Raw genomic sequence first — 27,872 nt, 5'->3', positions numbered from 1 at the left:
CAGTAAGCTAAAGAGAACGTGCATCAGTATGGGGTATGTCCTCCCGAAGTTGGTGGATTGTGGCAATTGCTGTTATTTTCAGAGAAGGTGAATAAGCAGTGATGGTAAATAGCAAGGTATTGCAAGTAAGTGCTTGCTTGAGAATGGCTATGCAAATTGATTTGGGATACCGTGCTCTAGTCAGGGCAGGGCTTGGTGGTGGTACAGAAATCTTCATACAATGGTGACTTAGAAGTCCACGTTTTCAAGGTAATAATTCTTGAGGTGCTACATAATTCGTAGCTTCACCTTATCGGGAAAGTAAGAAATGGTAATAGTACATAAATAATTATAATAGGAATTTGCTTGTTACGCTAGTGAAGAAAATTCATTTCAATTTTTACATGTCAGGCATTGTTCTGAAATCTGCCTGATTTCTGCATTGTTTGAATCTTGTATGTAAATTTGCCTTTATCTTATTCAACGTGAAGAACGACAGGTTTTTAAAACGGCTGTCTGGAGCATAGTTCATTGTTTCTGCTTGAGCGAATGTGGAACTTTGTCTACTAAACCCCCTCCTGACGCAGCACTCGTGGATGGTGGCATTGCAGTGGGCCACCCTGGGGAGGGGAAACGCTGTCTTCCCTCCCCATGTGCAACAAAACTCAAGAATCTACAGCCCTGTACCAGCAAGGCGGTGAGCACTGTAGTATACGGCCCTAGAAAGTATGGTGCTAAACAGAAAACTCTACAGTGTTTCTAACAAAACTACACTCATGAGGTTTCTTTTGCTCGTAATGAACCCTTCGGTTGCTTGTACTGCCATTGCAGAGTATTTCCCAGACTGGGAGAAACTTCATTTACCCTTACATGTAGAAGGCAACAAGCAACTTCATTTGGGAGAGTGAACGCAATGATTCTCTGCAGTCTTACAAAATTCACTTCTGTGTTTAGCTCCGGTTGAAAATGGGACTAATTTGCCATGCCCAGTGAAAAAAAAAAAGTCTGCCTTCATTGTTTTGGATCTACTTCTCTACTCTATAGCCCACTGGAAAGTGCCAGTGGGGGGAAAAAAGGCAAATCAGTTTTTAGTGAGGAAAATTAAAACCATTTCTTCAAAATAAAAACATTGTGAAGGGGAATTTCATTCCTGGAGAAGCATTTCCAGAGAGCAGGTATCTATGCTGTGGCTGTGAAGACAAGCTGTTGGGGGCCTGTGTGTAATGGCTGTGTCCATGGCTAAGGACAGGAGCATGCTCTACCACTTAGTCTGGCTTGACAGGGAGAAGGAGATGTGGCCTTGCCTACCACAAGTGACTTATTTGGTACAGTTGTTCAAAAGGCAAGCAAATAACGGATATGGTTTAGAATAATTTTGTTGCTAGGCTGGTTTGCCAGGCATGGCATTTTGGATGCCATGTCTGTGGTTCGTTTAGCTTCAGCGAGGACCACCAGCTAGATCCCCTTGTGAGTGCCTAATCTCATCTTTACCATCTTCATCCTCTAAATTTTATCCAATAAATTCGACCTGTTCTTTCAAGGTTGAATATGTTTTTTTGAGCCAACCTTACCAAGTCATAGTATATTCACATCCAAATAAGCACATAACAATTATGTGCCATAACAACCTTCAAATTTAATGTTTTTGAGGGATGGAGAGTGACTGATAATGATCTTAATTGTTGAGTAACTTATGCAAAGCATATTACATAACATCTGATTACTGACATTAAATCACTGCAAAAGAAACAACCTCAGTTTTTTATACAAGATACCCATTAGATTTTGACAGAAACATAACCAAGAGGGACAGCAGTCTTAGTCACACACAAAACCATGCTGCATTGCCAGTTTCTGCTTTGTTGCAATGAGGCTGCTAGTAGAGAAAGAGAATGGTTATGTTTTGATAAAGACAGTACAAATGAAGTGTTGCCATCCCGCAGCTCCTGTGTGAGCCAGTTTCCAGGAGAGGTAGGTGAGGTCTCTGCAGGATGCTCAGCTGCTGCATCTCATATAGGCTGGGTTAGCATCTTCTGGCAAAGGTGAACTCCTTCTGCCTGTTCCCCAAAGTGGCTGGATATTGTCTGCTCAAAACCCACACAGCTGTATTAAGATGGTGCTGACTTCAAGTTATTTCACCCTGCAGCTTAACAAGATTTGGTAACCTGAGTAAAGGGTGTGTAGATGCAGTGCTTAGAGACATGTTTAGTGGTGGACTTGGCAGTCCTGGGTTATCGGTTGGACTTAATGATCTTAAAGGTCTTCTGCAACCTAAATGATTCTATGTAATTAACCATAATCAGGTAGCTTCTGATTTAGGAGAGGCTAGCTGTTGTATCTGCCTGCAAAATACCATGTGTACATACCCATATGTGCCATCCCCTATTACAAGTGCTACTGGCAGCCAAAGATGAGAAGAGGGTTGATGGTAGCTGGACCTTCATCTGCGAGAAAAATCTGCAGAAACACTTTGTGAGCATAATGCATAAAAGTATTTTCAGAGGTATATAGTAGCTTTTCAAAACAAGGGAGGGTTTTTTTAGGTATTGAGTCAGGCCAATTTATAGTAGCTAATGATAAATCCAGTATAGCCCAGTATAACTTTTTCCTGGTTTAAGTGTAGCTAGTATTTAGGGTGGGGACGGTGGGGTAATGTAATTAATTTGGTTAATTTTCACTGCTTATCTTTGGTTTTCATCTGCAGTTATTTGATACCGCAACTAGAAGTACAAGTTTTTCTTTCCATCCCCCGCAGGCTAATAACCTACTTGAGGATTTTTGAGAATTCAGTACTCCAGGACAAATTACGAAACAAAAGAAAGACTGAATTCGTTATTTATAGTAACTGTATGGGTAGAAAAAGTATCCCTTAGCCAGATGTTTTGGTTAGTTTAAACATAAAGAATGTTTTAGCATGTAAAACCAACAGTTGATATTCAATTTAGTTCATTTTTAGTGTCTGATTCGACAAAAAGGACTTTTAACTGCAAATAGTTCTCCTTTTTATTCGTATAAGTTAGAGACTTTACCTGGTTTTGAAGATTAATTCCACATATTTCAGTCTTTTTCTTTTCAGGTGCAGAAGAAAATAAGATGAAATATTTTATATGTAGGAGGTTATTTTTGTTCCACAGAAAGTTATTTTCCAATTTTTTTATGTTATACTGTGTAGTACTGTGGTGAGTCATATTTCTGTACTATAAAAGTGCCGTGCTATTCTATGGTATTTTTAAAAATGTTTATTAAGGGGGTGTGCTCAACAGCTTAACTCCAGCTAGGAAGGCTGGACTGTTTTTGCCTTGAAAGAGGAAAAACAGAGACCTACTGATTACAGAGGAAATGTGTAGATACTTGGCTCCCTTGAACAGAGTCATTTTTTATGATTATACCCCCATACCTGAGTGTTAACATTTTGATGGTAAAATCTTGGTGATTCTAAAGTAAATGGCAAGTTAACAGTAGCAGAGAGCTCAGGTGATGTGTCTCAGTTTAAAGTGCCTTAAAACCAAGCCAGTTTTGAAAGGGTCGCGGGTAAACAATCCTCAGAATACATTTGGTGAGTTGCTGTTAGGGCATTTGTTCTTACAGTCCTGAGGTTTAGAAACATACCCTTTAATTTGTAAGCATTTTTGATAGTAAATTATTTATTAAGTGAATGTTTGGAGAATAAAGAGTATGTCATGAAGACCACACTGATACCTATTGCTAAAATTTCACTAAGGACTGACATTTCTGAGACTTTTCTAAGCAGTGGTAACATTAAGACCACCAGGGGACATCCATATCACCCATTGCAGGGTACCTACTGCAAAACAGGCTGATTTGACACATCTAAAGCTTGAGAAGTAGCAAAGATCCTCCAGTGTCACTCCTTTGTTCCCAGGCTATCATATTTTTCATCCTTTGCCTGCAGTTTTGAGATCCTTTTTTTATTAATCTTCCTTAGACCATAGAATATTACACAGATCAACTGAAGCCTGAAAAAGAAATCCTGTTGCACAGGTGATAATACTAGATATTCACTGTACATATTAATTAAGGTAATTCTGCTGACCAATTATTGCTAAAAATTAAAATCTTTAAAGAAACGATCACTAATGGAGAAGCAGTGTTAAAAATGTCATTTGACTATTTTAGAAAAGAAGGATCAGCAGCAGGATCTTTGTATGCAAAATGTTCATTTTCTTTCAAAAGGTTGCCCGAATCATTCTCTTGAGGGTCTCAGATTTTGCACACATATTCATAATATTTTAAAGCTTGTATGTATTTCACTGTATCATTGTCCATGAAGTTGCTGAAGTAAAACAAAAGTGAATTACGGCAAATCAGAACTCTGAGACATAAAAGTCTTGGCAGTCAAGGTTAATGCTGCTGTGCATACCTCTGTGCTTAATGATCACATAGAACAGGTACATTTCAGAACTAAATTTATCTCATCCATTGAAATTTAATTTACACAGCTTTGTGGCTAGTCATTTGTGGCATTCATAGACCAAATTTGACGTGCTGCTACCTGTTATTTTATGACATCCACCTACACACAAATATATATCAAAGACATTAAATAGCAAGTAAGAATCAAAAAGCTGCGGTGGCTTGGTTCATTCATTAAAGCCATTGTCTCAGGGGTTAATTCACATTTCAGAGCTGCGTTGCAGATTGTGTTATGCCAACAAGTGAAACCATAATCCATTATTTTTCCAGGGTGGATAATATGGTTGCACACTGCTGTAAAGAGGAGAATTGATGCTGAATGCCTTCTGTTTTCACAGCCATCTGTTAGGACATGATGGTTTAGTCCTTATGGAAAAATTAAAAATTAATTATACTGTCATGAAAGTAACCCTTATTACCTGGTTTGCATAATTTCATGTGTCTGCAAGAGTTGCTTGCTCTTTCTTTCTCTGGATGACATATCAGGACAGTAAGCATGAGTATGTAAGAAGCAGAACTGTGTAAATTTAGAAAAATAACCTTTAGCTTGGGTCTTTTGAGAAAGTAAATCAGTTATCCCACAAGAATCTGAGTAAGCATAGAGTTAAGCTATATATGTAAAAAAATAAATTAAACATCACCAACACCAAACAGTCAGTGCTCATCTGCCACCCGAAGTCTTGTGTGCAGTCTGCAGCATAAACTTAGCTTACACAGAACCCCTCTGGGTCTGACTTTTCATAGCTTTACTGGTTTTCTAAACTTCATGTTTGTGGTCTCTCAGGTTATTGTCAGAATGAGAAAAAGATGATGTTTGTCTCTTTTCCTTTACTTCAGCAAGCCATAACAAATCCACATGACTCCCAGCTTTAGTTTAATGGATATCAACCACTACTCATCGTTCAAACATAACTTTAAAATCCCAGTGGACTTAATCAAGCCAACCAAATGATGCACATTGTAGCTCCCTGAGGAACCTGGGGGTATGAACGCACGGAGAAATTTTGGAGAAATACTTCCTTTTCCTTTTAAAGATGCCAATTCTTCAAAAGCAGAACTTATTGCACAAGGGCCATTTTCATCTGGAAGGCTTTTCAAGTTCAAGATATAATTTCTAACAAAAATCAGAATATGATGCCCACAAAATAACCCTTGTTTGCACATTCTTTTGAAACGTGAAGCTCATTCACCAGCAACCAGTTGCATGCCCTGAAGAGCCCATCGGTAGGGCAGTGTTTGCCTGTCTCCCTTCTGCCAAAACATCACACAGACAGTTGCCAAGGCATAAAAAAAGAGGTCAGACTTACCTCTGTCTGGGATGGTTTGCAGGCTGTCTTGTATTCCACGCAGCAAAACAGTCTTCTCACCTCTTAGGAGCTTCATTTTTCCTTGTATATGTACTAAAACTTACACAGTGTAGGTTTCCAAATCCCAGGATTATCCAGGGTCAGCTAAGTCCTCTTCAGATTTCATTTTTTGACAGTTTGTTAGTTTTGATGGTTCTCTGCAAACTTCTAAATGCTTAGAAATAGTAAAGGTTCTTACTATATTGCCCTTTTCCTGGTCATCTAAGTAATAGCCTCCATTTAAAGTAAGGACAGCTGGCAAGGGATTAACCCAAGAGAAATATTTGCCTTTGATAGTCTGGGAGTGGGGGTGAGGGGGAAGTAATAAGGTGCAGTATTTTAAAGGAGGTTACTCTAGTTCTTATGCTTTTTGAGTGATTTTTATGGAGATCCTGCACATGTGACCAAAGCTCTTCATAGTTGTCACTGGTAGACTCCTGCACCCTGGCAGCAGGCGTTGACTCCAAGTTAAAGTGAGACCAAGTCTGGAATCAGTGGTGATATATAATAATAAGTTGCAATATTTTAAAGGAATTCAGCATATTTGCTGTTTAGTTCTTATGCTTTCTCATCACCATTATGTGATTCTCGGAAATCTTACTCCCAAATACCAAGAAACCAAGAATAAAAGAGAAAGTCCAGCTGTAAATTCCCAGATCAGTGGTTCCAGACTGTGGTCCGTGAGGCCTTGGTAAGTGCCCTGCAAAACTGTCCTAAGTACTGTTTTCTGTTGCAAGTCTGACAAAGCTTCTGAAATTTTTCTGAGCAAACACTGAGCTTCCCACCAATCCATTGTCCAAAAAGTAATCACTCTTCTAGGTGATATGACAAGGCTGAGAAGTAAAAACAAATGCTGACTGGTGGTCTTAACCACCCCTGTTTGGACAGAGTAGCCTGCAAGTTGCATCTTGCACAGCCTTGGCCAGGGGTTGCAGACCACTGCTGTTTCCCCCTAAGGGAAGGTGCTGCCTGGCCCCTAGAGCTGATCATTCCAGGGAAATTACCCTCTCACTTTGCTCCTTTGCTCAATTAACATTTGCCATTGTTGATTTGTCAACATTTTGCTTCTAAATTCTGTAACAAGGGTGTGTGAGTTGACAATGTGACAGAGCAATGGTCATTTTTACCGTGTATTAACATGTCTGCCCTCCTTCCCCTCCAACCCTGAGCAGCGTGCTTGACAGTGCAAGTCGCCTGGATGAAGAACATAAGCTGATCGCCAGGTATGCAGCAAGGCTGGCAGCAGAAACTTCTTCATCAGTAAGTGTTTTAATTAAAGGAAGGTACTTTCCTTCTGTCATGTTCCAGGGGCTTGGCAAGATCAGGGAAATTACATCTGACAGTCTTAATGATTAATGGATTATTTTTCCCTATCCTTTTCATCAGATGCTGTTACGCTTTAGCAATAACAGTTTTAAGCAGTCCATTTAAACCAAAGAATCCACATACTAATGCATATAATCTATATACTAATGCAAGGGTATTTAAACAATTACAGCAAAGGGAATCTGACATCTTGAACCTGGGAAAGACTAAAAAATACTGTCTGGACCAGCTTTGGTTAAAGGTTAATGATTTACTGCAGTGGGAAAATGGGGTGGTGAATCCATTTTACTCTTTAGTTCAAATATGATGGCCACTAGGGCCCTAAGTGCTGAGGATTTTAAAAAAATGGTCTTCAGCAGGATGACTGTAATGACCCCCTGCATTAGCCCTGGCTCCCATTTTCATTTCAGAGCAATGATTATTCTGTTCTGTGTATCCCAAGACAGAAGGTGATGACAGGCTAAAACCTCACTAACTACATTCAGGAACAAGAGAGAGTGAAACAGGAACCTAATCAAAGTATATAAAATCTTAAATGGCACAAATAAGGTCAGCCTAGTTACGTCTTTTTTCCATCTCAGCACATTTGATAGAACCATAAATGATGGTTAAGTGAAAAGCAGGCAGTCCAGAGTGCCTGGAAACATATTTTCACACTGAGATTTACGCCGCGGGGTCAATTGAAAGGGTGAAATCAGGCACCAGTCTTCATATAAAAACATTGAGTCACGTTCCTCCCGAGCAAAGGCAGTGAAGATGAACCTGCTACCCCTGTGCAGCCATCTGTCCCGGAGGATTTCGCCCTACCTGCAGCTGCAGGGGCAAAGAGGGGTGTTCCTGGTCTGCCAGCCCAGCCCAAATCAATCCCTTCCAGAAGTGTGACACTGTTTCAAATTTCAGGCAACCTGTAGGTGATGGTCCTGTTTCTGAAGGATGGTAATTCTTTATGGGAACAAGTTTTCCCATTAATAATGTCTCTGGGTAGAAACGGGTAGAAATCAGTTGTATATAACGTGTCTGTGATATGGGGGAAAACTTAGGAAACAATATTTAAGTAGCTTTTAAATAGAGGTGGTTTGAAGGGAAATACTTTCTCGTTGTCATCCACCTGTGCTATTTGAACAAAAGAGATGGAAAAGGGAAGGTTTCTGTATACAGAAATCTTTCGGGCCGCACAAGTGGCACCACATTAGAAGTGCAGTGGAAATTTTCAGAGCTTTGCTCATGGTCATTCTGTTTTTTAAGGAACAAAATGTATTAATAATACTGGGCATTCAGGATAAAGATCCCTCGTTTCCCCTGTATCAGTCATGACATCCACCAGCGTGTATCAGTTCTTCTTTACACACTGCTCTGCTTCGCCATGGTTGGAGTGTTAAATGGGAAAAGGTAGCCGTAGCAGAAGAAATAGTGAATGCAGGTGTAAGGTGCTGTCCTTTCCCCATAGACAGTGCTGACGAAGGTTGGCACTGAGATGTATCTTCACCCTTTTTGAGGGTCCAGCCTCTGGAGGAAGAGGTGCCTGGCATCAGCTAAAATGAGGCTCCAGAGTTACTCTTCACAGGGCTTTTACAGTGAGAAACACTCAGATCACAGCAGTAACTCAGCAGAGTATTTTTTAATGTGATTCTTTCAGGTTGGAGTTAGAACTACATGGGTGTCTTTGCTGTGAACCTTTAAATGTCTTGTTCTGTGTTGTCATCAGTACAGTACTGAAATACAGGAGTGTGTACAAGGAAAAATACTTGGTTATTGCTGATGAATATGAAAAAAGAGCATAGTCCAACGAAGCTGCGAGCACTGCCTAGTTTAATAAGAAATAGTTTAATCCCCACCTCATGTTATTGGGGAAAAAAGGTTCTGTTGCACCTGAAGGAGTGGGGAAAGAGGTTTTCTGAAGTATCATCAGAGTGTATAGGAAAATTTGGCCAAATGGGCCACACAGCCAGACTGAAAACTGAGTACAGCTTTCAAACTGGAAGTAAACCGTACTTTCAAGAGAATGAAGCATCAAAGCATCACTGCACTGGAAACACTTCCCCTTCTTTTTGGCGTTGCTGATTTTTGCTTCAGTGTATTCCTCTTTTTGGTATCAAAATTAAGAGCCATATTACAGCAACTGCCTGCAGCAGTGCTGTTGCCTTTTGCGTTTGGTTCAGAGGAAGCTCCTTGAAGAAGCAATGAATGACAGGATTGCAAACACTGAGTCTTATTTACTGTAGCACATACCCTGCTTTTACTAGCAATGGAGCCATACCAGTTTGAACTCAACATGTATGCTCTTTTTTCAGTGTAGTCAAGCCTCGTACTCATTTTCTGTAAGCAGATTTCACAGTACATATCTGTGTTGAGCTCATGGGTGCATGCTGGCTAATCCTCCTTCAATGCAGCCTTCTCTTTTGTACAACAGCAGCAGGGTCAGCAGAGAGGGGCATCAGATATCTCTTTCACCATTGATGCAAACAAGCAACAAAGGCAGCTGATTGCAGAGCTGGAAAATAAAAACCGGTAAGCATCCACAAAGTACCTGGTTTTGTTCAGTCCCATATATTATGTACGTTTGTTTCTTAACATTTTTTACCACCTACTTCTGTGCAATGTGCTCATTATACATGCACATACACCTCCCCCTACAAAAAGCACACGGCACAGAAAGGTCCACAGAGTATGACAAAGGCTTTGAAATCCATAGCCACTCTCTTTTAATGAGTGTACTGTTCAATGACATGATATAATCATTGATACTTTACTGTTTGTTAAGAGTTAAAAAAAAAAAGCCTGTTCTCTTTCAAAACCAGATTAACTTTCAGTTGGATCCTCTGTAGCACTGTAACATGAAATAATAAAAGGATCAGTCACACTGGCAATGTTATGCTCCCCTGCTTTTATTTATTAAAAAAGTGATTAAAGCTCACCAGAACTACTTCTGCCTGGGAAAGGTTTGCAGAAAGATTAGCAGCAAGTTAGGCTGCTGATCAAATGAGACTCCAGGTACGGATGTGACCGAGAGTGTCAAGGAGAAATGGGCTCGCCAGCCCCAAAAAGGAGTGATGCCCATTTGTCAGCAGCAGAGACTCTGGCCCTGGGTATCAGACTGCCTGATGCCATGAAATGTATGGCAGCAGAAGTCTGCTTTTACTGCCGGACTGTAAAACAGAGGCCAGACCAGACCAGATGGTTTCCTATTCCAAACTCGGCACTGCCTTCTGTCACCATGTGATGAGCCACCAGCTCCAGCCTCGATTTGTCTTTCATAGTTTGAGGCCTGCCTCCTGACCGTCTGCTATCCAGCACATTGCAAAGAAGAGATTCAATTCACAAAGGTTTCAACCTTCTGCTGCGAAGCTTTGTATTAGCCTTTTGAGACCGCTCCAGGTCTGGCAAGCCAGTCGTAACAAGTCCTATTGAAAGTCCTTCTTCGTGAATTGTTGACCGCTTTCACATCTCTGCTTACACTAGAAGTATTTTTGAAGTGCTAAACATTTTCTCTGATACTCAGGAAGGGCCAGATAGGTTATTTTCAGTTTTGTGAAGTTCATGCAGTGCTTGAAATGTTCATGGGAAAGAATTAGAAGGGAGCAATTTAAGTAAGCATAGAGCTATTTCATATCTACCTCTGATTTTGAGGGGTCATGAAGAAATATTTCCCTTTATGATGAAATCTTAAAAGTGTATTTAAAAAATACCCAGAGCCCTCTCCCGTTGCTGAGGGCTTCTTTTGTTGGCTGGAGCCAATTATATCTACGTTGATGAAGAGCTACATACAATCATACTTTTTCTCCTCTTGCAAGATCCAGTGAGCTGGTTGTGTGGAAAATTATTGACTTACAGTCTTCTGCTTATTCTCCTCCCCAAGGGAAATCCTACAGGAGATCCAGAGGCTGCGACTTGAACATGAGCAAGCATCTCAGCCCACACCAGAGAAGGCACAACAAAATCCCACTCTCCTTGCAGAGCTCCGGCTCCTGAGGTAAGTCCGCAGTGATAAAACCTCCAGCCATGACAGCCCAGCCAGTCATTCTCAGCGAGAGAAGAAATAAGAGGTCAGCCTGGCTTACAGTTTGGGGGGCTTTTTTAAGTAAAGAACACAATGTGTATTTTTTCTCCATTTTCGGTGCAGGCTGTAGTCCTAGAAGTAATTAAGCCTATGCTTTAAACAGCGTGCATGAGGAATCTCACATATTACTCATCTACATTAAATTAAGCATTTGCATTAGTGTTTGCAGAGTTAAGCCTTTAGGTCATTTGGAATAGGTCTCTACAGCCCTGTCCAAATGCCATTAATTATATGGGGAAAAAAGTTCTGTCAGAACAAATGCTTCTACAAAGACTTCTCATTTTTGCTAAAGTAAATACAGAGCCACATGAAAATGCAGCCAAATTTAGACATTAATTTTTGGAAATTTCCCCCATGTGTTGAACTCCAAGGAGAGGTCAGTTCCCTTCACCCTGCGAAACCAGGCTGTGGAACGAACCTCCTTGTCACGTGGAAAGTCAGAAGTAGCTGAAGATTTAGAGGATCATTTCTCAATTATCCCACCCAGCTAAAAACATCGACATGGATGTGTCCACATGTTAATTAGGATGCTCTACGTGGATTTACTAATTGCCATGTATCTCACATTGAAGAGGTACAATTGTCATTGGCCCAGATCCTTAGGCTCCCTGCAAGTCCTGAAGTTCCTGTTTGGTTTTATGAGAGCCAGACAGAGAATCCAATAAGAACTGTTTAAAACACTTCACATGAATAGAGAATAGAGTGTAAACACTTTCTTTCTAGTTAATCAATGCTAGATTTTTTCCCCACCCCCATAGAGCCATTCTCTTATGAGAAGACTAAAGAATGTTTTTGGCCACTTAGCTGCTTCTCACACAAGTAACATTTTAGTGGTCTGATTCATAACCAAAGGAAGTTACTGTAAGAAATTGTGCTAAATTTGTTCTTTACAAATACTGTATAGTTTTATTATTGAGTTTTCCACACTAAAATATTTTTCTGTTTCACAAATAATTACATTTGCTTTCCAATCTGAAGACAAATTAGCTTCTTCATTTCTATGAGTGACTTTAGTGTGTAATTACTTCTAGATACCTACAGGCTAGTAACATTCTGTGAGACATATGAAACTGTGATGAAAATGTGTACTCTACATAAAATACACCAGTAATGTAACTCCTGTGCATCAAGCCTGAAGTCTGTTCTAAGCAGGTTTAGGAGATCAGCTTTCTAAGTAGTTGACAAATAAAATTCATTATCCTTAAAAAAAAAATCATATTGGACAGTGTTAGCGAACTGACTACTTAATTTTTCCCTCTTTCTGGTTCTGCTACACATATTAAAAGCATAATATCCTTTTTTGAATTTCCTGACATGGGATGTCCCTAGGGCAGTGATGCTGAGTTCCTCAATTACGATACCTTTTCTGATTTAATTCAGATTCTGTCAGAGTCAGAAAATAACTTTTAATCTGTGGGTCTGTACTGCTTTGCATACCTTCTAAAATGTTCACCATTTGAAAGGCAAAATATAGGCTTTGATTTACTTTGGAATTTCAACACTTCCTAGATACTTAAGATGTCACAAGGCCGTTCTTGTAATGTGTAAAACAGCAGGACTCGGAGCAGCAGCACTGATTTACATCTGTTACCCCACAGATTTTGGGGGCTTGAATCGATTAGGGCAAATTAGTTCATATAATATTAAAAAGTGCTGGAATCTGTAAATGTTGTGGCTACTTGTCCCAGCATCTTTTACTAGCTGCTGTAGTGTTGCAGACTTGCTGAAATGTGGTTCTGAACACAGCATTCCTTTCCAGTGCTGTCTTGGAGACAGGCTGGAGAGCCCATTACTTCCAGGAACTTGCTCTGGAGTACAGCAGGAGAAAAAAGTCAGAGGAGCCGTCTGTACATTGCATGCTGCTTAGATCTCTCTCCCCGCAGAAAGAATCTAAAATCCAGCAGAGGTCTGTGCTAGGACCTGCCACTTTGAATTACATGGATAGTGTATCTTATTTTTATAAGCAGTTTCTTAAACTCAATTGCCTTTGCTTTGTACAGTTCATAGCATTTCCAACCATTACATGCCTGGAAAAGAAAAGCCAGCACAGGCAGTTTTTAGCAGAGAACAGATTAATCCTCCAGAAGAGTAAATACAACCTGGCAGCGTTACTGTATGATCCCATTACACAGGTGAGAGCGAGCACACATGAGAAATCCTGTAGAAGTCAGTGTTGCTTATATCGGTAACCGCTCTCTTACAGAAAAGGCTCAAAATCAGGGTTTCATATTTCCCTAAATCAGGAAATGTACTTAGTCTTGTTGGCTCTGACGCTTTTCCATTTAGGAGGAAATTGTCATATGTTGTAGGTAGTACAAGGCTAACAACATAGTGGTTTTATGTTATCTGCAACACAGTAGTGAATAAAACATACCTAATATGTATATTTTTCAGCAGTAATGTTGTTAATTGCATCATAGCTTCCAGGAGGCAACAATTTTATTTTGTGTTTATGCAGGGACTTCTTACACAATTTAGTGATCGAACATGTGCAAGTGCTGAACCCCCACCCCGTGCAGTGGAGCTGTGCAGAAGCAAAGCTGTTCCCATTTATGTGGGCACAAGCTGGCTGTCACACTTGGAGTGGCTCGGTCTCCACACTGTCACAGGACCAGCACTGGACTCCGAGTTCCAAGAGCTATTTTCAAGCAGTTATATCTCCACTATGTGATGGTCTTACTCTCGCTTTCAGAAAAAAATAGAAACAAAAGCAGATTGCTGTGGTTTTCTGGCTGAATTTCTGAACTCTCTTAGTTTCTGTCACATCTCGCTGTGTTTAGTGCCCCTGCTGTAATTTCCTGGCCTGCAGGGCATGGCTTTAATTTCTCCTGACAGCTAGTGAGCTTATTGACTAGAGACATCTGAAGACAAAGATTACCAGGTATCCCCACAAGGGAATATAACACAAATTTGTTTGAACCTCTTTTGTTCTTTCGAGAACAGTGTGTGTTAGTGTCTGTCTTTTTCCTAATCACTGTATTCAGTCCCATGAATATTCTCGGGTTGAGGGAACTCCCTAGCTTTCATCTAGCGCCATTTCTAAGCACTATACTGAATTCATGCAGTGTGTTTGCTTTCCTGCGGTCTATAGGCATATACCTCATAGCTGGGCTGGGGAAACAATGCAGCTAAAAGCTCCTGACGGTGTGAGGGGTCAGCTCTGATCGGATCTGCTTGTTTCTCAGACAGCGGAAGGATGAGCTGGAACAGAGGATGTCAGCTCTCCAGGAAAGCCGGCGGGAGCTTATGGTTCAGTTAGAAGGCCTCATGAAACTGCTGAAGGTAAGGAGCTCCACCTGATACTACCAAGGAGAACAGGCAGAGTGAAACAAGAGAGTAGAGGGAGGAGATATGACCACAGAATTCTGCAGAACTTGACTATTTCCACCCATAAAATCTGGCTTTCTTTCCTTCCCTTTTTATTTTTTGCCTTGGTCTTTCAGTTCAGGGGTTTCAGATGATGCTCAGATGATGTTGTTCCTGTAGTAGCACTGCATCATCAGTGTAATCTACTGCTAAGTAGATGGAACATCAGAGACAAGCTCTAAACTATCGAAGAATTAATACAATCCTTTAAATAATACCGCAGTGTGATGCGTTACAGTCCTGTTTTTGTTCTTTTGTAGAAGGATTCAGCAGCATCTCTGGTTTTCAGGGTAGCAATCTCTGGATCAGCCATCTGACAATGTCCAAACACAAAATATTTTGTGGTCCAGTTTCAGGTGGTTTTAGGGTTTCCTCTGTTGAGAACATCAAATAATAATAATAAAAAAGTAAGAAAAGAAACAAAGCAACACATAAAATGAGTTAACTAATAACCGAGAAAAGCAACTCAGCACCATACACTATTACCTACTCCAGCTGAAAGTATAGAATTACTTTTGCTAGTTCCTTTAACTTTGCCCATTCAGTTGTTAGTTCTGTCAGACATGCCATTTGACAAGCGGATCTAACTCTCTGATCTCAGAGATGCCTCCCCACCAACACTTGGTCATTTTCATAAAAACAGAAGCAAACCCTTGTTAAACAGATGAAATGCCTCAAGAAAGGATCTCAGTTAAAAATGAAGGTATCAGAAAGCATGTGCATTTTTAAGACAGACTAGGGTAAGATGGAAATTGTGGGGTTTTTTTGCAAAGTCCAGCCCTATTTTACCTGTTGTGCCTCAGGACAGATGATGTCAGAAATTCACATTGGAAGAAAGTGCTCTGAATAACGTAAAAGTCCGTTTTATTGTTGGCCATGCCAGATAAAATGAGTGCATTGAAATTTAGAGCAGCTTAGGTTGAATATGGCTCTGATAAGAGCAGAAAGAATTTCAATGAAATACATTTAGCAACATGTATTTGCATCAAAGGATGAGTTTGACCCCTTATGTCATTTGCATCTCCTCAGGCACAGCCTTCTGCAGCTACAGTGCTGGAATTGGTGGCACCTGAGCAGCAGAGCCCACCAAGTAGCCAACAGATTTTGGGGAGCTGGAAGTAGACAGGGTACTTTTCTCTCTACCTATAAAATGTTGCAGTGCTACAACTAGCAGTCAGGTCAGCCTGCTATTGCACTGCCTGGACAAAGAGAATTTGGGGTAGGAAATGGTAGTAGCTTTCTGCACACTTTGCGCTATTCTGGTGTTTCAAAGCGTGCAGAGGTGGGACTGTAACCTGGTCACATACCTTCAACTATCTCAACAGTACCTTTAACCCTGCACTCCAAATTTGGCTTTATTTTCTGTTCTTCACTTACATCCTAGCTAATCTCATGTGCTGATCCTCTTTTTCTTTAGGAAGAAGAATTGAAACAGGTAGTAAGTTACCTCCTTATTGTAGGCCTCACTAATTCCTAAATGTGTTTGTGTTCCTGTGATTTACTTCCTTTGCTTGAAATGTGTGCATGTTCTTTTGACCAAAATTAATATTTTGCAATTCTTTTACACATTATTTTCAAGTATCTTGGAGTAATTTTCACAATTAAAACATCTTAGCCCTCTAGAAAGCAAGTCATGGCTAGAAGGAGTCTCGATCTTTTTTTCAGTCCTCTAAATAAAAACACCTAAGATATGGAAATCACCACCCAAATGTAGTGAAACCAACCTAGAATATGCATTTAAGAACACTTCTACTATAGATAACATTTTGAAAATGTAATGAGAATTCTGGAACTAAGAGAAATGTTTAAATTAGACCAGAGCAATGAGTTTGAAATCCCACTTTATCCAGAAGAAGTCAGGGCATTGTGTGCACATCTTTTAAAGTTGGCACTAATGCTAACAGTCCTATGAGTCTTCAGGAAAATAACACAGTTTCTGAACAGCATCTGCAACCTAGATCAAAACGGGCAAGTGTTTGTATTACTAGTGGTAAATTTTAGAAGATTTAATTGGTTTGATGCTTTTTAGTATTGAAATAGATCTTAGACTAAAAAAAAGCACTTTCCAGACAGCAGTCTGATTTATGAGTCCAATAAAAATGTCTCATTTCAACAAAACACGCTGCCTCTTGCTTTCATCAGCAGAAGTACGGTCACAAGTCTGATGTGTTCTGTCTATGGTAGAGCATATGGAGTCTGTAGGTAGTCCTCACTTTCATAAAACTAACATTGTGCCTAATCTTTGTAAAGCATCAGTCTGTCACATACAAAAAAATAAATCTGACCAAACATTGGCTCCATGTAAGGGCTGTCCTTTTTGATTCTGCAGTATTAAAAGATCTTCCATTCGCAAAAGAGGAAGTTTCTGATGTGACGAGAGTTTCCCTATCATATAAAATGTTCACTGGACAGTATAAGTCAAAGCACATTTTCAGGCTGTTAGGAGATACGATTTTTTTCTTCCAAGAGTAATAACCTCACTGAATACCAGGTGGTGACACTAAGGAATTACTCTCACAATTTCTATTAAACGATCCCCATTACACTATGCCATTTCATGATCTGTTGAGAGAAACAGGATTAAATTAATTTCTGGAGGAATTCAACTGGAGTGAGCAGCCTGGCAATTTACCTAATGCGTATGAACTTCATCTTTCTCGGCTGCCCTTCCTTGAGAAAGGATAATGAGTTCTTCACGTCTGTGTCACTTGAGGCGGCGAGATGGGCTTTCCCCGTGTGTCATCCCAGCTCAGTTCCAGCAGGGGGCGCAATGCGCTTGAAGTGCCTGTAAAGCCAGTTTTCATTTCAAGCTTTCTCTCCTAAGTATGTGTGACACTTGATAGTGGGAAATCTTTTCCTGCCTAGCAAGGGTTAACTTAAAATCCGTAGCAGGTTGGTTGGGCATGGTGAACTAAATAAAACACATAGAAGTTTTCCTAAAAGGCACCAGAACATTGATAGCTGCAACCAAGCTATCATCAGACATAACCAAGCTATCAGACATAAAAGCTGAAGCCATCCGCGTAGCTGTGGTAGCTCCTGTCTCAGCACACCTTGGTCCTCAGCTGGGAGGCTGCCGAGGTCTGGGAGCAATTCGGTGCTCTGTGTCTTTGCTGAGATTACTGAAAAGTCACTGCTGATGATCATAGCAGGTTTCAGGCCATTGTCTCTAGCCTGTGAAAACCACGTTTCTCCTGATAACCCCTAACCTAATAGCACTCCATTCCCACAAACCTGGGCTGAGGTGGATCTTGATGAATAAAATAGAATTCAAGTTTTCACCTCTCTGATATCAGGCATTCCCTAATACCCTCCCATTTCAACTTGCTGTTCATCAGTTCTGTCTGGTACTGCCCAAATAGTGTAAAGAGAGAGTTTTTTACTGGGCAAGGGACTCCAAATGTTTCATCTCCCTGTGCTTCCCAAACCGTTCGTTCCAACACTGAAAGCTACAGATAAGAAAGTACTGTTTATCAGAAACACAAGATCTCGGTCATAGCTGCAAAGCAGGCGCAAGGGTGAGCGCTGGTGTGCAGCAGCTTTTACATTTCTCTGGTGGGAAAATTCCAGTGAAGAAGTACTGGCAGGCATCTGTTATTTATAGTAAATAAAATGCATATTCTCAAGTTTATTCCTTGAATGTGACTTGACTGTAGGAAGCAAATTTTGTCCATTTTTTCCCCCATCTTCTCTGAAAGTTCCCACTGTTGTTGGTGTTCCCCAGAACCGAGATCAAAGGCAGAGAGGAGCTGAGCAAAAAGGGCAAGCGAAAGAGGGAGCTGGGAACCAGAAACCCTTTTGGAAATTTTTTTCACAGAGGATAAAATGTGCCCCATGAAAGGAGATAGCTGGAGATCCCAGATCCCCTGCCTGATGTGCAGGGGGTGCAAACTCCAAGGACCCTGAAACATCTCCAGGTTGCTCTGTGCCCTGCCTCTGGAGGACTAGAGATCTGCATTTTTGCTGGAGTGGGTACAGACGATTCCAGAAACAGGAGAGCATCTGGCCTTTATATATTCAACTTCCCTTTCATCCATCATTTAAATGTTCTAAAACCGATCATTAAAGAAATTATAAGTATTAAATGCTCAGTTCTCCTATCAGTAATGTGCCTCATAAACCTAATTTGCCCTTGATGTCTCTCTGGTGATAATGTCTCTTAGAAAGGGGTGATAGGAGAAAAGAACAAATAGCTTAGTATTCTGATACATTATTTATGGTCCAGGGCAGGAATTTATAAAATTCTCAAGGGCAACGCTGCATTCCTCCTGCAATGGGCAGCTGTTGTCTTTTTTACAACATATTTGCCAAACTCTATCAGGGCTGCAGTGGCAGCCACTACAGAAGTCAAAATAAATGCCGCGGGAAGAATTAAGAAATCCTCCTGAATTCTCAAAATAAAGCCAGGGTGAGGGAAACACCAGCCCTCAGGTTGCTTTCTGCTGTAAACAGCCAGGGGTATGTGTTGCAGTTCCTCTTTAACAGCACTCAAGCCATCTGCATCCTTGGCATCTATGAAACACAGGTTTTCAGTCGAAAGCCATGTGCAGTTTGGTGTGGGCCCTAGCATTTGTTTTTCCTTAGGTGGATGCATGTTCCCAGGGGTTTTGAAACAGTGGATGAAAAGGACACTGTGTCTCTTGGTACCAGTCACCCAGCTGCGTTTGTAAAAATTGCCGTTTTGTAAAGTCTGCTTGAATTTCAGCTAAATGATACTAACTGTGAGGTGCCAACAGCATGACATTTTATATGTCTAGTGTTAAAACGTTTTCACTTCCAGCAGCTGAACCCAGAGCAGGAATTTATATTGCCCTATCCCCACAGTGTTTTGGGAGTGCCTGAGTATATCCTGTAGAGCGAACAATTTAATAGTGTATGATTTAATAGCGCCTTAAAATAGTTCTCTAGCTTCGAATAAAAAGGAGAAAGCTGTATTATTTATTGTCAATGTCAGACTTTATGTGACTGAGAGGTTGCATGTACTGTGAACTCCTGCAGGGAGGCAGAGGGCAGGGCTGTGCTCAGCTCTCACAGCAGCTCTCTGATGAAAGGGGCTGTTTCGGTCCCTTGCCCAGGCTGAAAGCCATGTCAGTGCCAGCATCTTTCCCCTTTTCACACCCTGAGTGGGTTGTGTTTTATCACACACATATGCGAACGGGGGGATTGAGAGAGCAAAGAGGGCAGAGAGAAGGACTGTACTTTGGTGTTTATTAACTTGGATTTTTTTTTTAATGTAGCTGCCTGACATTTTCCCATGCTTAAAGGAAGTCAGACTTTGACTCATATTTTCCTACTTACTGTTTTTCTACACGGAAGTGTTGCTGTCTGCTAACAACTGACTTCAGTATATTTCTTTTAGCAAAATTAACATTACCCAACTGATCTACGAACAGCATGGTGCCTTTAAGCTGAGGGATGGGTGGCAAGGACAGCAGGCAGGAGTCTTGCGGAGACCTGTTTAACCCCTTGTGATTGTTTTTCAGACCCAAGGGGCAGGCTCCCCACGTTCCTCACCCAGCCACACTATCAGTCGACCGATTCCAATGCCCATCAGGTCTGCCTCTGCCTGCTCCACCCCAACCCACGCACCTCAGGATTCTCTGACCGGAGTGGGTGGAGATGTGCAGGAAGCCTTTGCACAAAGTAAGTCTCATTAACAGCTGGTCTGAGGTACTCAGAGACTGTTTGAAGAATCGTTATTTCTCATGGTTAACAACTAAATGAACTTCTGAGTTGCATGCAATGAAACAAAACGAAAAAAATCCCCAGCTCTGCAACAACTGTGTTTTGCCATTGAGAATCAACTTTGTCAGCCATCAGCCTTTGCCGTCAAAGGGAGCAGGTAAGCAGAAACTGGACAGTGATGCCAGTTAATGGATTTTGTGGTGGTAAGAGGGAATTTTGATGCAGAATGGTCAGACCAATTACCAGTGCTCTGTTAACCAGGAGAAGAATTGCTATTGACTTCAGCAAGGCATTGTCAGTGTGTTTGGTTTTAAGTAAAGACTTTGCTAGGAATAGATGATACAATCATAGAATTACTTCAGGTGGAAAGGGCTCTTGTAAGTCCCCATGTCCTCATGCTCCAAGAAAGAGGGCTTCAGAGTGAGATCAGACTGCTCGGGACCTGAACCAGTTGAGTTCTGGATAGGTCCTAGCACACGTTTTCCACACCCTCTGTTCCGCTCTTTGGCCATGCTCACTGTGTAAATTTTTTGTCCTTGTATGTGGACAAGGAACATCCCTTGATGCAACCTGTGACTGTTGTCCCTTGTCTTTTGGCTTTGGGCCTTTGAGAAGGCTCCAGCTAGACTGGACAGGAATGGAGTCTGGAAGTCTAGGTGAACCCTTCCTTTGCATCTCCAGAAAACTGCCGCAGGCTGCACCATGTTTCTCACTCCTCTTTCCACTCTTTTGTCAAGTAACAATAAATTTTAAACTATTTTGAATTTCTAAGGCCACAGATTAAATTATTATGTTGAATACTAAAGAAAGTAATTAGTCTATGTCATCTAAATGAAGAAATATTCCTTTTTTTTTCTGATCTGCTCTCTCCTAAAATATTTACATCACTGAAGTTCTTCTGTTTGAATAAAATCCCTGTTTCCCTAGTGTAAATCAAATGTAAGTGGAGCTCTGGAGTCCCTCGGCTACAGTGGAAGTGTGTTTGTTCCCAGGAGCCCATTTCAGCCATCTCATGCACCCTTCCCCTTGATTTTTATGGGAATTGTGTCTGTCTGTGTATCTTAAGACAAGGTTGAAAATGCAATCAAAAACTTTATACTAAACTTTTTACTAAAGTGCTAGTCAATTCACGTGTTGAACATAGGCATAATTCCTGATCCCAGCGTAACAGGTTGCTGGATATCTCATTTTCTGTGTCAAAAGAAACAGGCGAGATATATTTTTCTTCTTTCTGCTGTGAAGAAAATCAAGGCAGGCAAAAATGTGGACCACTAACCCCTATGCTGTTATAGGGCTGTTTCTTCCAGAGCTAAGAGTAAGAGAAATAATGTAGTGGCCACAATAAAATATCCATAAATAATACTAAGGCCGCCTCAGGCAAATGCTTTTTAAGTACATAAATGTGTTTTGTTCAAGATAAAAAGTAATATAAAATGGTAAGCAATCACATTTAAAGAACTGTTGCATTTGATAAATACCTAGCTTTATGTCATTATTTACCATATTCTCTAGGTGGGAAGGTCAGACCCGAAGCATTTCAAGCCAGCTATTCTGACACATCCTGACATGCAGCTTTGTGAGGGAGGGAGCGGGCTGAGATTTTATGGCTCCATTCTGTGCTGTGCCAGCAGAGATCTGCCAATATATATGTAATGCAGACAAGCCATGGTTAAAGCATGGTTTCTCTTGTTTGGTTTTTTTCTCTTTCATAGTGTTTGCAATAGTTCAGGGAATCAAAATCAAGAAGTCTTTAGAGAGGGAGTGGCTGTCTGAGCATTGTGTGTGTGTGCGTAAGAGAGATGTTAACTACATTCCAGTAACCCTTTGCTAATAGATATATTTTAAAAAAACGCTTTAGGATTTGGGGAACTTTTTAAAATGTGTTGTTTTACATTCAGTCACTTGTAAAGAATCTACAGCAGTAAAATCTTGCCAGTTTCTGTGAATAATCCAGTTTGGAAGATTAGAGATTCTGTGGGATATATTGATTATTCAGCTACAATAGGATCTGTGTTTGGGATTTGGGGAAGTTAAGGATGCATTTACCCACAGCCTGCTCCTAGGGAAGGAGTATTTCATGCAGCTCACAAGAATCTTTCATGATTGATGGTTAAGGGAATATTGCCAGGTTCAGCAGGGAAGCACTTTTAGATCCTTTATTAGAAAGAGTTTAAAAGCAGCCTGGGGCTGTTTAGAGAGGCAGTAGTGCTTCCTTTATTAAAGAGAGAGAGAGAAAGAGAGTAAATTGTGGAATATACAGGAAAGTCCTTGAGCTACAGGAGAGGCTGAGAGGGAGCAGAGAAGAAAAATCCCTATCAGTCTTGATGAGCTCAAGTATGTTTCTTCAACATTTGCCATAATTATCTGGCAAATACCTGGCAGTAATGGTGTCATTAAGCAGAGCTGTGGGAACTTAGAGAAAACACTTCATTTCTTGCCTCCTCCCCCACAGACATTGTAAATGAGTTCACGCTGGATTTAATCTTCCAGGCTTGGTCTGCTGGTGTCACCACACAAATGCAAGCTTGATGGCAATGAATAATCTCCACCTATCTGGCATTGTGATTAAATGAAGCATGAGGGTAGGCTTCTGCTCTTGCATACAGCACAAGTAAATGAGGCCATTCTGCAGAAAACTCTTCTGCACGTGTCCATCGTAAGGACTTTGATACCCTGAATTATCACAATGGCAGCTTTCAACAGGGTTAAAACTGCTTTCAATAGGAAAACATATGTCTTATAAAGAATAGTAACACTGTGCTTTGTCTGTCTCTTGCTTCAGGTGCAAGACGAAACTTGAGAAATGATTTGCTGGTGGCAGCAGATTCAATCACCAACACCATGTCTTCTTTAGTAAAAGAACTGAATTCTGGTGAGTGAGGCTGGTGAGAGTGGATAGTCACCACGCTGACATTTCACATGTATTTGAAAAAATGGGAGGTAAGAAAATATAAACCAACAAAGAACCAGTGTAACGCATCTTCAAAGCTTTTTATGCTTTTAGAAAAAAAATACCTAAACAAGGCTTCAGGAATACAGCAGTTCTGAAAGCCACAAACGTAGAGGTGTGGCATTGGATTTTGCTCTTTAGAAATTTCAGTCACTAGAGAACATGTAAGACCTCTTATAAAATGCAGTCTGTGGTATCCTCATAAAAACATCCTACCTAGTAACTGAGATAAGCAAAAGCTTCACTATTGTGCCCCTCACCACAGGAAGAAAACTATTAGCTCTGCAGGTATATGTGGAATAATATACTATTACTCACTATGAGGAAGGTGGCATTCTAAGTCAGAAAGGTTGAGGAAGGCTTAGAGAAATAGGCAAGTATACTTAGTCTTGTGAAAGTCAAATGGAACCATGTGTCACCTTTTGCTTCACAGAAGTGGGGAGCGAGACAGAAAGCAACGTGGATTCTGAATTTGGACGGACTCATTTTGATGACCTTGTTCCGTCCCCAACATCCGAGAAGGCTTTCCTCGCGCAGATCCATGCCCGGAAGCCTGGGTACATCCACAGCGCTGCCGCCACCGGCTCCATCCGCAGTGACATGTGGGTACCTGCTCGATTCGCCTTCTTAATCTCATTCTGTTTCTGTTGAAAACAATATGCAGCATGTAATATTTTCTCTGCCTCTCAGCTATTTGATTACCAAAAAAAATGCCTAGATCCGAGTGAGGACAGCTTCACAGCTGGATGGTAGTGAGCTCTGTAAACAATAAAGGCCAGAACTTAGGGTGCCCTCAGGAGTGAGCTGTCTCGCATGCGGTCCGGTACACTCGGGCAGTGTGGAGGCTGTGGGACAGCTGTGCTTCCCAGTATGCCCTGTCGAGTAGGACTGTACTCACTGCTTATCCAGATTGAGGGGCCTGTTGGAGCCCACTGGAAAAAAACACTTTTTAAATGGAAAAGACAGAATGCTTTTTATTGACCAACTCAATTGACCAACAAACCAATTTATTTTAGAGCCAGAATCTTACTAGAAGGACAACAGGCATCTTTCCAGTTATTTTTAGTTTAAACCTCTTTGTAGCATATTATTGAGAACTGTTTGTTACTCATTTCTGTAGGGCTGTACCCCCAAAATGCCTTCAGCAGAATATGCCCTTTGGTCTACTTCTTCAATACCAAGACTACTGGAGAGGGGAAGTAGCAGAAGTGTTTTCCACTGCCAGGAAAATACTAACTAATGGAGCATGTGCTTGGACTAAAAGTAACCCGTTCTCCTCATAGCTTACAATAAAGTTTTATTGACTCTGAATGTCATTCATCTCAGGAGGCTATTTTTTTATAATTGTTTTTAGGGTTACAGAAGATGCAGACCCCTATGTCAGAGCAGAAGATGAAAATTATGAGAATGACTCTGTCCGCCAGCTGGAGAACGAGCTGAAAATGGAGGAGTACCTGAAGCAGAAGCTGCAGGATGAGGCATACCAGGTGGGAGGACACCAGCTGCCCATATATCTCCATAAGTGAGAAACAACAATGCACCATAGCTGCCCAGTGCCCTTGTTGGCCTGTCCTGGGCCCTGAGGCATGATCTCTTCTCAGTTACTAGAGCAGCCAAATTCCAAAACATGCTGTGGTTCTCTTGCACAGGCTGGCGTGCACCTGCCCTTTGTGCATGTCCAGGAAGACCACACTGCCTGAGGCACACACCAGTGGTCCTTAAGCTCACCAGAGCATCAGTGGGACAGAATTGCCTCTGAGCTTGTTCTCTGCCAGTGCCTACCAAGTCACTTCGACCTCATTCCCCTGTGCCATAGAGGACTGCTGGTGGTATCAAGCTTGAGTTCTTGCTATATTTAGATTTTTTTCTCCAGTAGTGAAAACTATTCATAATGGTTTCTCCAGTGTGAACTGAAGCTCAGGTGCACCCTGTGTATTATTGTCATTGTCAGAATCTGAAAGGAGAGGAAAAGGTCTGAAATGAATTGTATTCCAGAGGACAAAGTATTCAGCAAGCATCTAGTATAGAGAAGCCTGGGGATTTGTCATTAAACACCCCTGAGGAAGTTTTCAAAGGGCAAGTTTAAGAGTCTTAAGTAAAGCAAATTTGCCAGAGCGAGCTAGAATTCTGTAGATACTCTGTCCTGTGCATAATGGTCTCCATTTCTAGCTGGTGTAATGCACTGGTTTTTAAGTTATTCTGACTTGGATCATCCTAATACAAAATTCATTACTTCCTGTATTGTTGGTAGTAGTATCAGTAGGAGGGTACACCCAGTTCAGCTATTTGGGAGCAGAGCTGAAGTAAGTAAAAATAACTATTTTTCCACATGGCAATCAATTAAAACTTGGAACTCACCACTACAGAGCATAACAGAGACCAAAAGTATAAATGAACTAAAAAAAAGGATTAAGCAGGTACCGGGAGATCAGGTGCATGGAAATGAGGTTCAAAAGCACCTTTGGAGCAGGAATTCTTTAAACTGCTGACTGCTGGGAGCTAACAAAATCTAGCCTTTTTATCTGGTAGTTTTTCGGTAGTGTCCACTGCCAGTCGCTTCAGAGACAAGAATCTGGGACTGACAGGCTCATGACAGGCTAATGAAGAATGGCTGCTGTTTTGGTCTTCTTTTCTCTCCAGTTGCCATGATAACTTCGCATTGTAAAAGTTCATTGACTCGTATCAAAGTTGCAGGTAGTTTTGAGGTTGATGTGAGCATCTTGTTGTTGTTGTTTACCTAGGTCTGTTACATGCCTGTGGTAGCCTGACAAAAGTCATTTCATGTCTTTAACGACATGATGACAGGAGCAGAATTGTTACAGACTATCTACTAAGGCAACAGTGGGTGACATGGGGGTTTTTGTCACAATTTTTTATCCAAAATAGGAAATGGCAAAAATGGGAGCCTTTACACTTCTGAACAGGATGAGCAGCTACTGCTGATGTAATGGAAAATAATTGTCAGTTATAAAGAAGGAGTACCTCAATGGTGACAGCTGTCAAGCATCAAATAATAAATGTTATTATTACTGGTAAAAATTGCATTTTCTTCAGAAAGAACGATAGACCAATTTGACTGTACTTTGATTACAGTATGGAAATGCAATATATGGCAACAGTGTTACATGAATGTCACAAGTTACAATGGGATTTTATATATGCACAAAATTGAGTGTGCACTGCAAAATAAGGGCATTCACTGTGCAGTAGAAATTATACATGGTGGTCAATGGAACTGGGTGTTACTCTTGCTTCAGTCAAAAAGGGCATTTCTGCTGCCCTCCAACAACATTACCGGAAGAAAGGGAGGAAATCTTCTCCCTATCGGTGTCAGAATAAAACTTCTTTCACATTCAGGTCAGCCAAGACTACACCCAGATGAACTTCATTCCCCATGGTTTTACAAGATTTGTTTCCGCTTGAAGTGGGGGTGGGGGGCAAGGGGGACACAATGACAAGACACAACAGAGAAAAAAGAAGGCTTTTTTCTTTCAAAAATGTATTCACTGAGGGAACAGAAAGTCCTCTTTCCAGACAAGCTGTGTTTAATAGCATTTTTCCAAAAGAAATTTATTTATGTACTTCACTGTCCGTGAGATCGTCGGTTCCTCTCAGGCAATGATTTGACAGTAGTGACTTGTAAGTAGAAGCTATTTGTAGTTGATGACCACAGACCCAAAGCATGCAACACACAAGAAGTCCTTCTCAGTGTGGCTGATGCACTTTCTATTAGGGAACAAATTTAAAAGGAAGCAAGAAAAGTTATTAATTTAGGAGGGACCACTAGGATAATTAGGAGTTGGTTGGATAGTGTCATGTATTGATCCTGAAACATGTGCTTTGGCTTTGGCTTGTTCTCTGCACAATGCAGTTAATTTGTAGTTTTTTGCTTTTCTGTTCTATTCCTTTTTCCTACTAGTATCACTGAGTGCTCTAAAAATAAACACACAACTTTCTACTTGCAAAACCAAAGGAAAATTGGGAAAGTTCTGTTGAAGGTATCCTACTTGAACAGTGGCAGGTCAACTATTCTCATTTTGCATCAAACCACTGGAATTTATTACAGACTATTTTACTATTTGTGCTCACATGAACACTGCATTCATCTGGATAGCCAAAAAAGCTGGTGGCTGTACCTATCGTAAAATGCAATTGTCAGCTGAAAAAATCTGCCAGGATGAACTCCTACTAAGGTTACAAACTGATAACCTCAGTAACAATATGGTAGCCATTTTTATGTTATTAAATGTCTTGCTTTGTGTAAAAGCAGCACAGTTTAAAAACATGTAGATGTAGTGTAGCATGGAAGATTGTTGGTCAAAACCCACTCTTGTTATTTCGTGTCACCATGTCTCCAAGTAAGATTTTCATGCTAAACTCTAAATTGGTATTAAAGTATGAGCAGAAAACCCAGTAAGCACAAGGAAATCTGGGACAGAGAAACTCAAAGGAGGCTTCTTTCTCTCTCTTTTTTGGAAGCATGTTGTAAATAACAAGTATTGGTACCAGAAAACAACACATTTAATGCACTAGTGTATATGCTAACAGTGCTTACCCTCCCACATCTGCTACCCGTTGTGTTCTTGTTACAGTCTTTTGCTGGATGTGTTGTGCAAGACACTTTTCATTGGGTTTATTTTCTGGGTCCATAATTGTTCCCTTTATTTCTACGCTTGTGCATGGCTTTCTTCAGAATAATACACTGCCTGGCTGCTCACTGGCTTAATTT

At 40.9% G+C, this 27,872-nt stretch overlaps 1 protein-coding gene across 7 annotated transcripts in view; it reads left to right on the top strand.

Annotated features, from left to right (window-relative positions):
* The window catches only part of DTNA (dystrobrevin alpha), a 234,536-nt gene that overhangs the window by 196,058 nt on the left and 10,606 nt on the right, over window positions 1-27,872 (top strand). For all 7 annotated transcript variants that reach the window (XM_056331940.1, XM_056331938.1, XM_056331939.1 and 4 more), the window contains 8 exons: window positions 6,932-7,019; window positions 9,496-9,593; window positions 10,942-11,055; window positions 14,328-14,424; window positions 19,992-20,151; window positions 22,976-23,065; window positions 23,577-23,745; window positions 24,498-24,630. In XM_056331940.1, coding sequence (XP_056187915.1) covers window positions 6,932-7,019; window positions 9,496-9,593; window positions 10,942-11,055; window positions 14,328-14,424; window positions 19,992-20,151; window positions 22,976-23,065; window positions 23,577-23,745; window positions 24,498-24,630 — 949 coding nt within the window. The remainder of the gene's footprint in view (window positions 1-6,931; window positions 7,020-9,495; window positions 9,594-10,941; window positions 11,056-14,327; window positions 14,425-19,991; window positions 20,152-22,975; window positions 23,066-23,576; window positions 23,746-24,497; window positions 24,631-27,872) is intronic.

Source organism: Falco biarmicus, chromosome 3 (genome assembly GCF_023638135.1).
Source record: "Falco biarmicus isolate bFalBia1 chromosome 3, bFalBia1.pri, whole genome shotgun sequence".
NCBI classification, from domain to species: domain Eukaryota; kingdom Metazoa; phylum Chordata; class Aves; order Falconiformes; family Falconidae; genus Falco; species Falco biarmicus.
The sequence above is the reverse complement of the archived record's forward strand: the minus strand, read 5'-3'. Positions and strand labels throughout refer to the sequence as shown.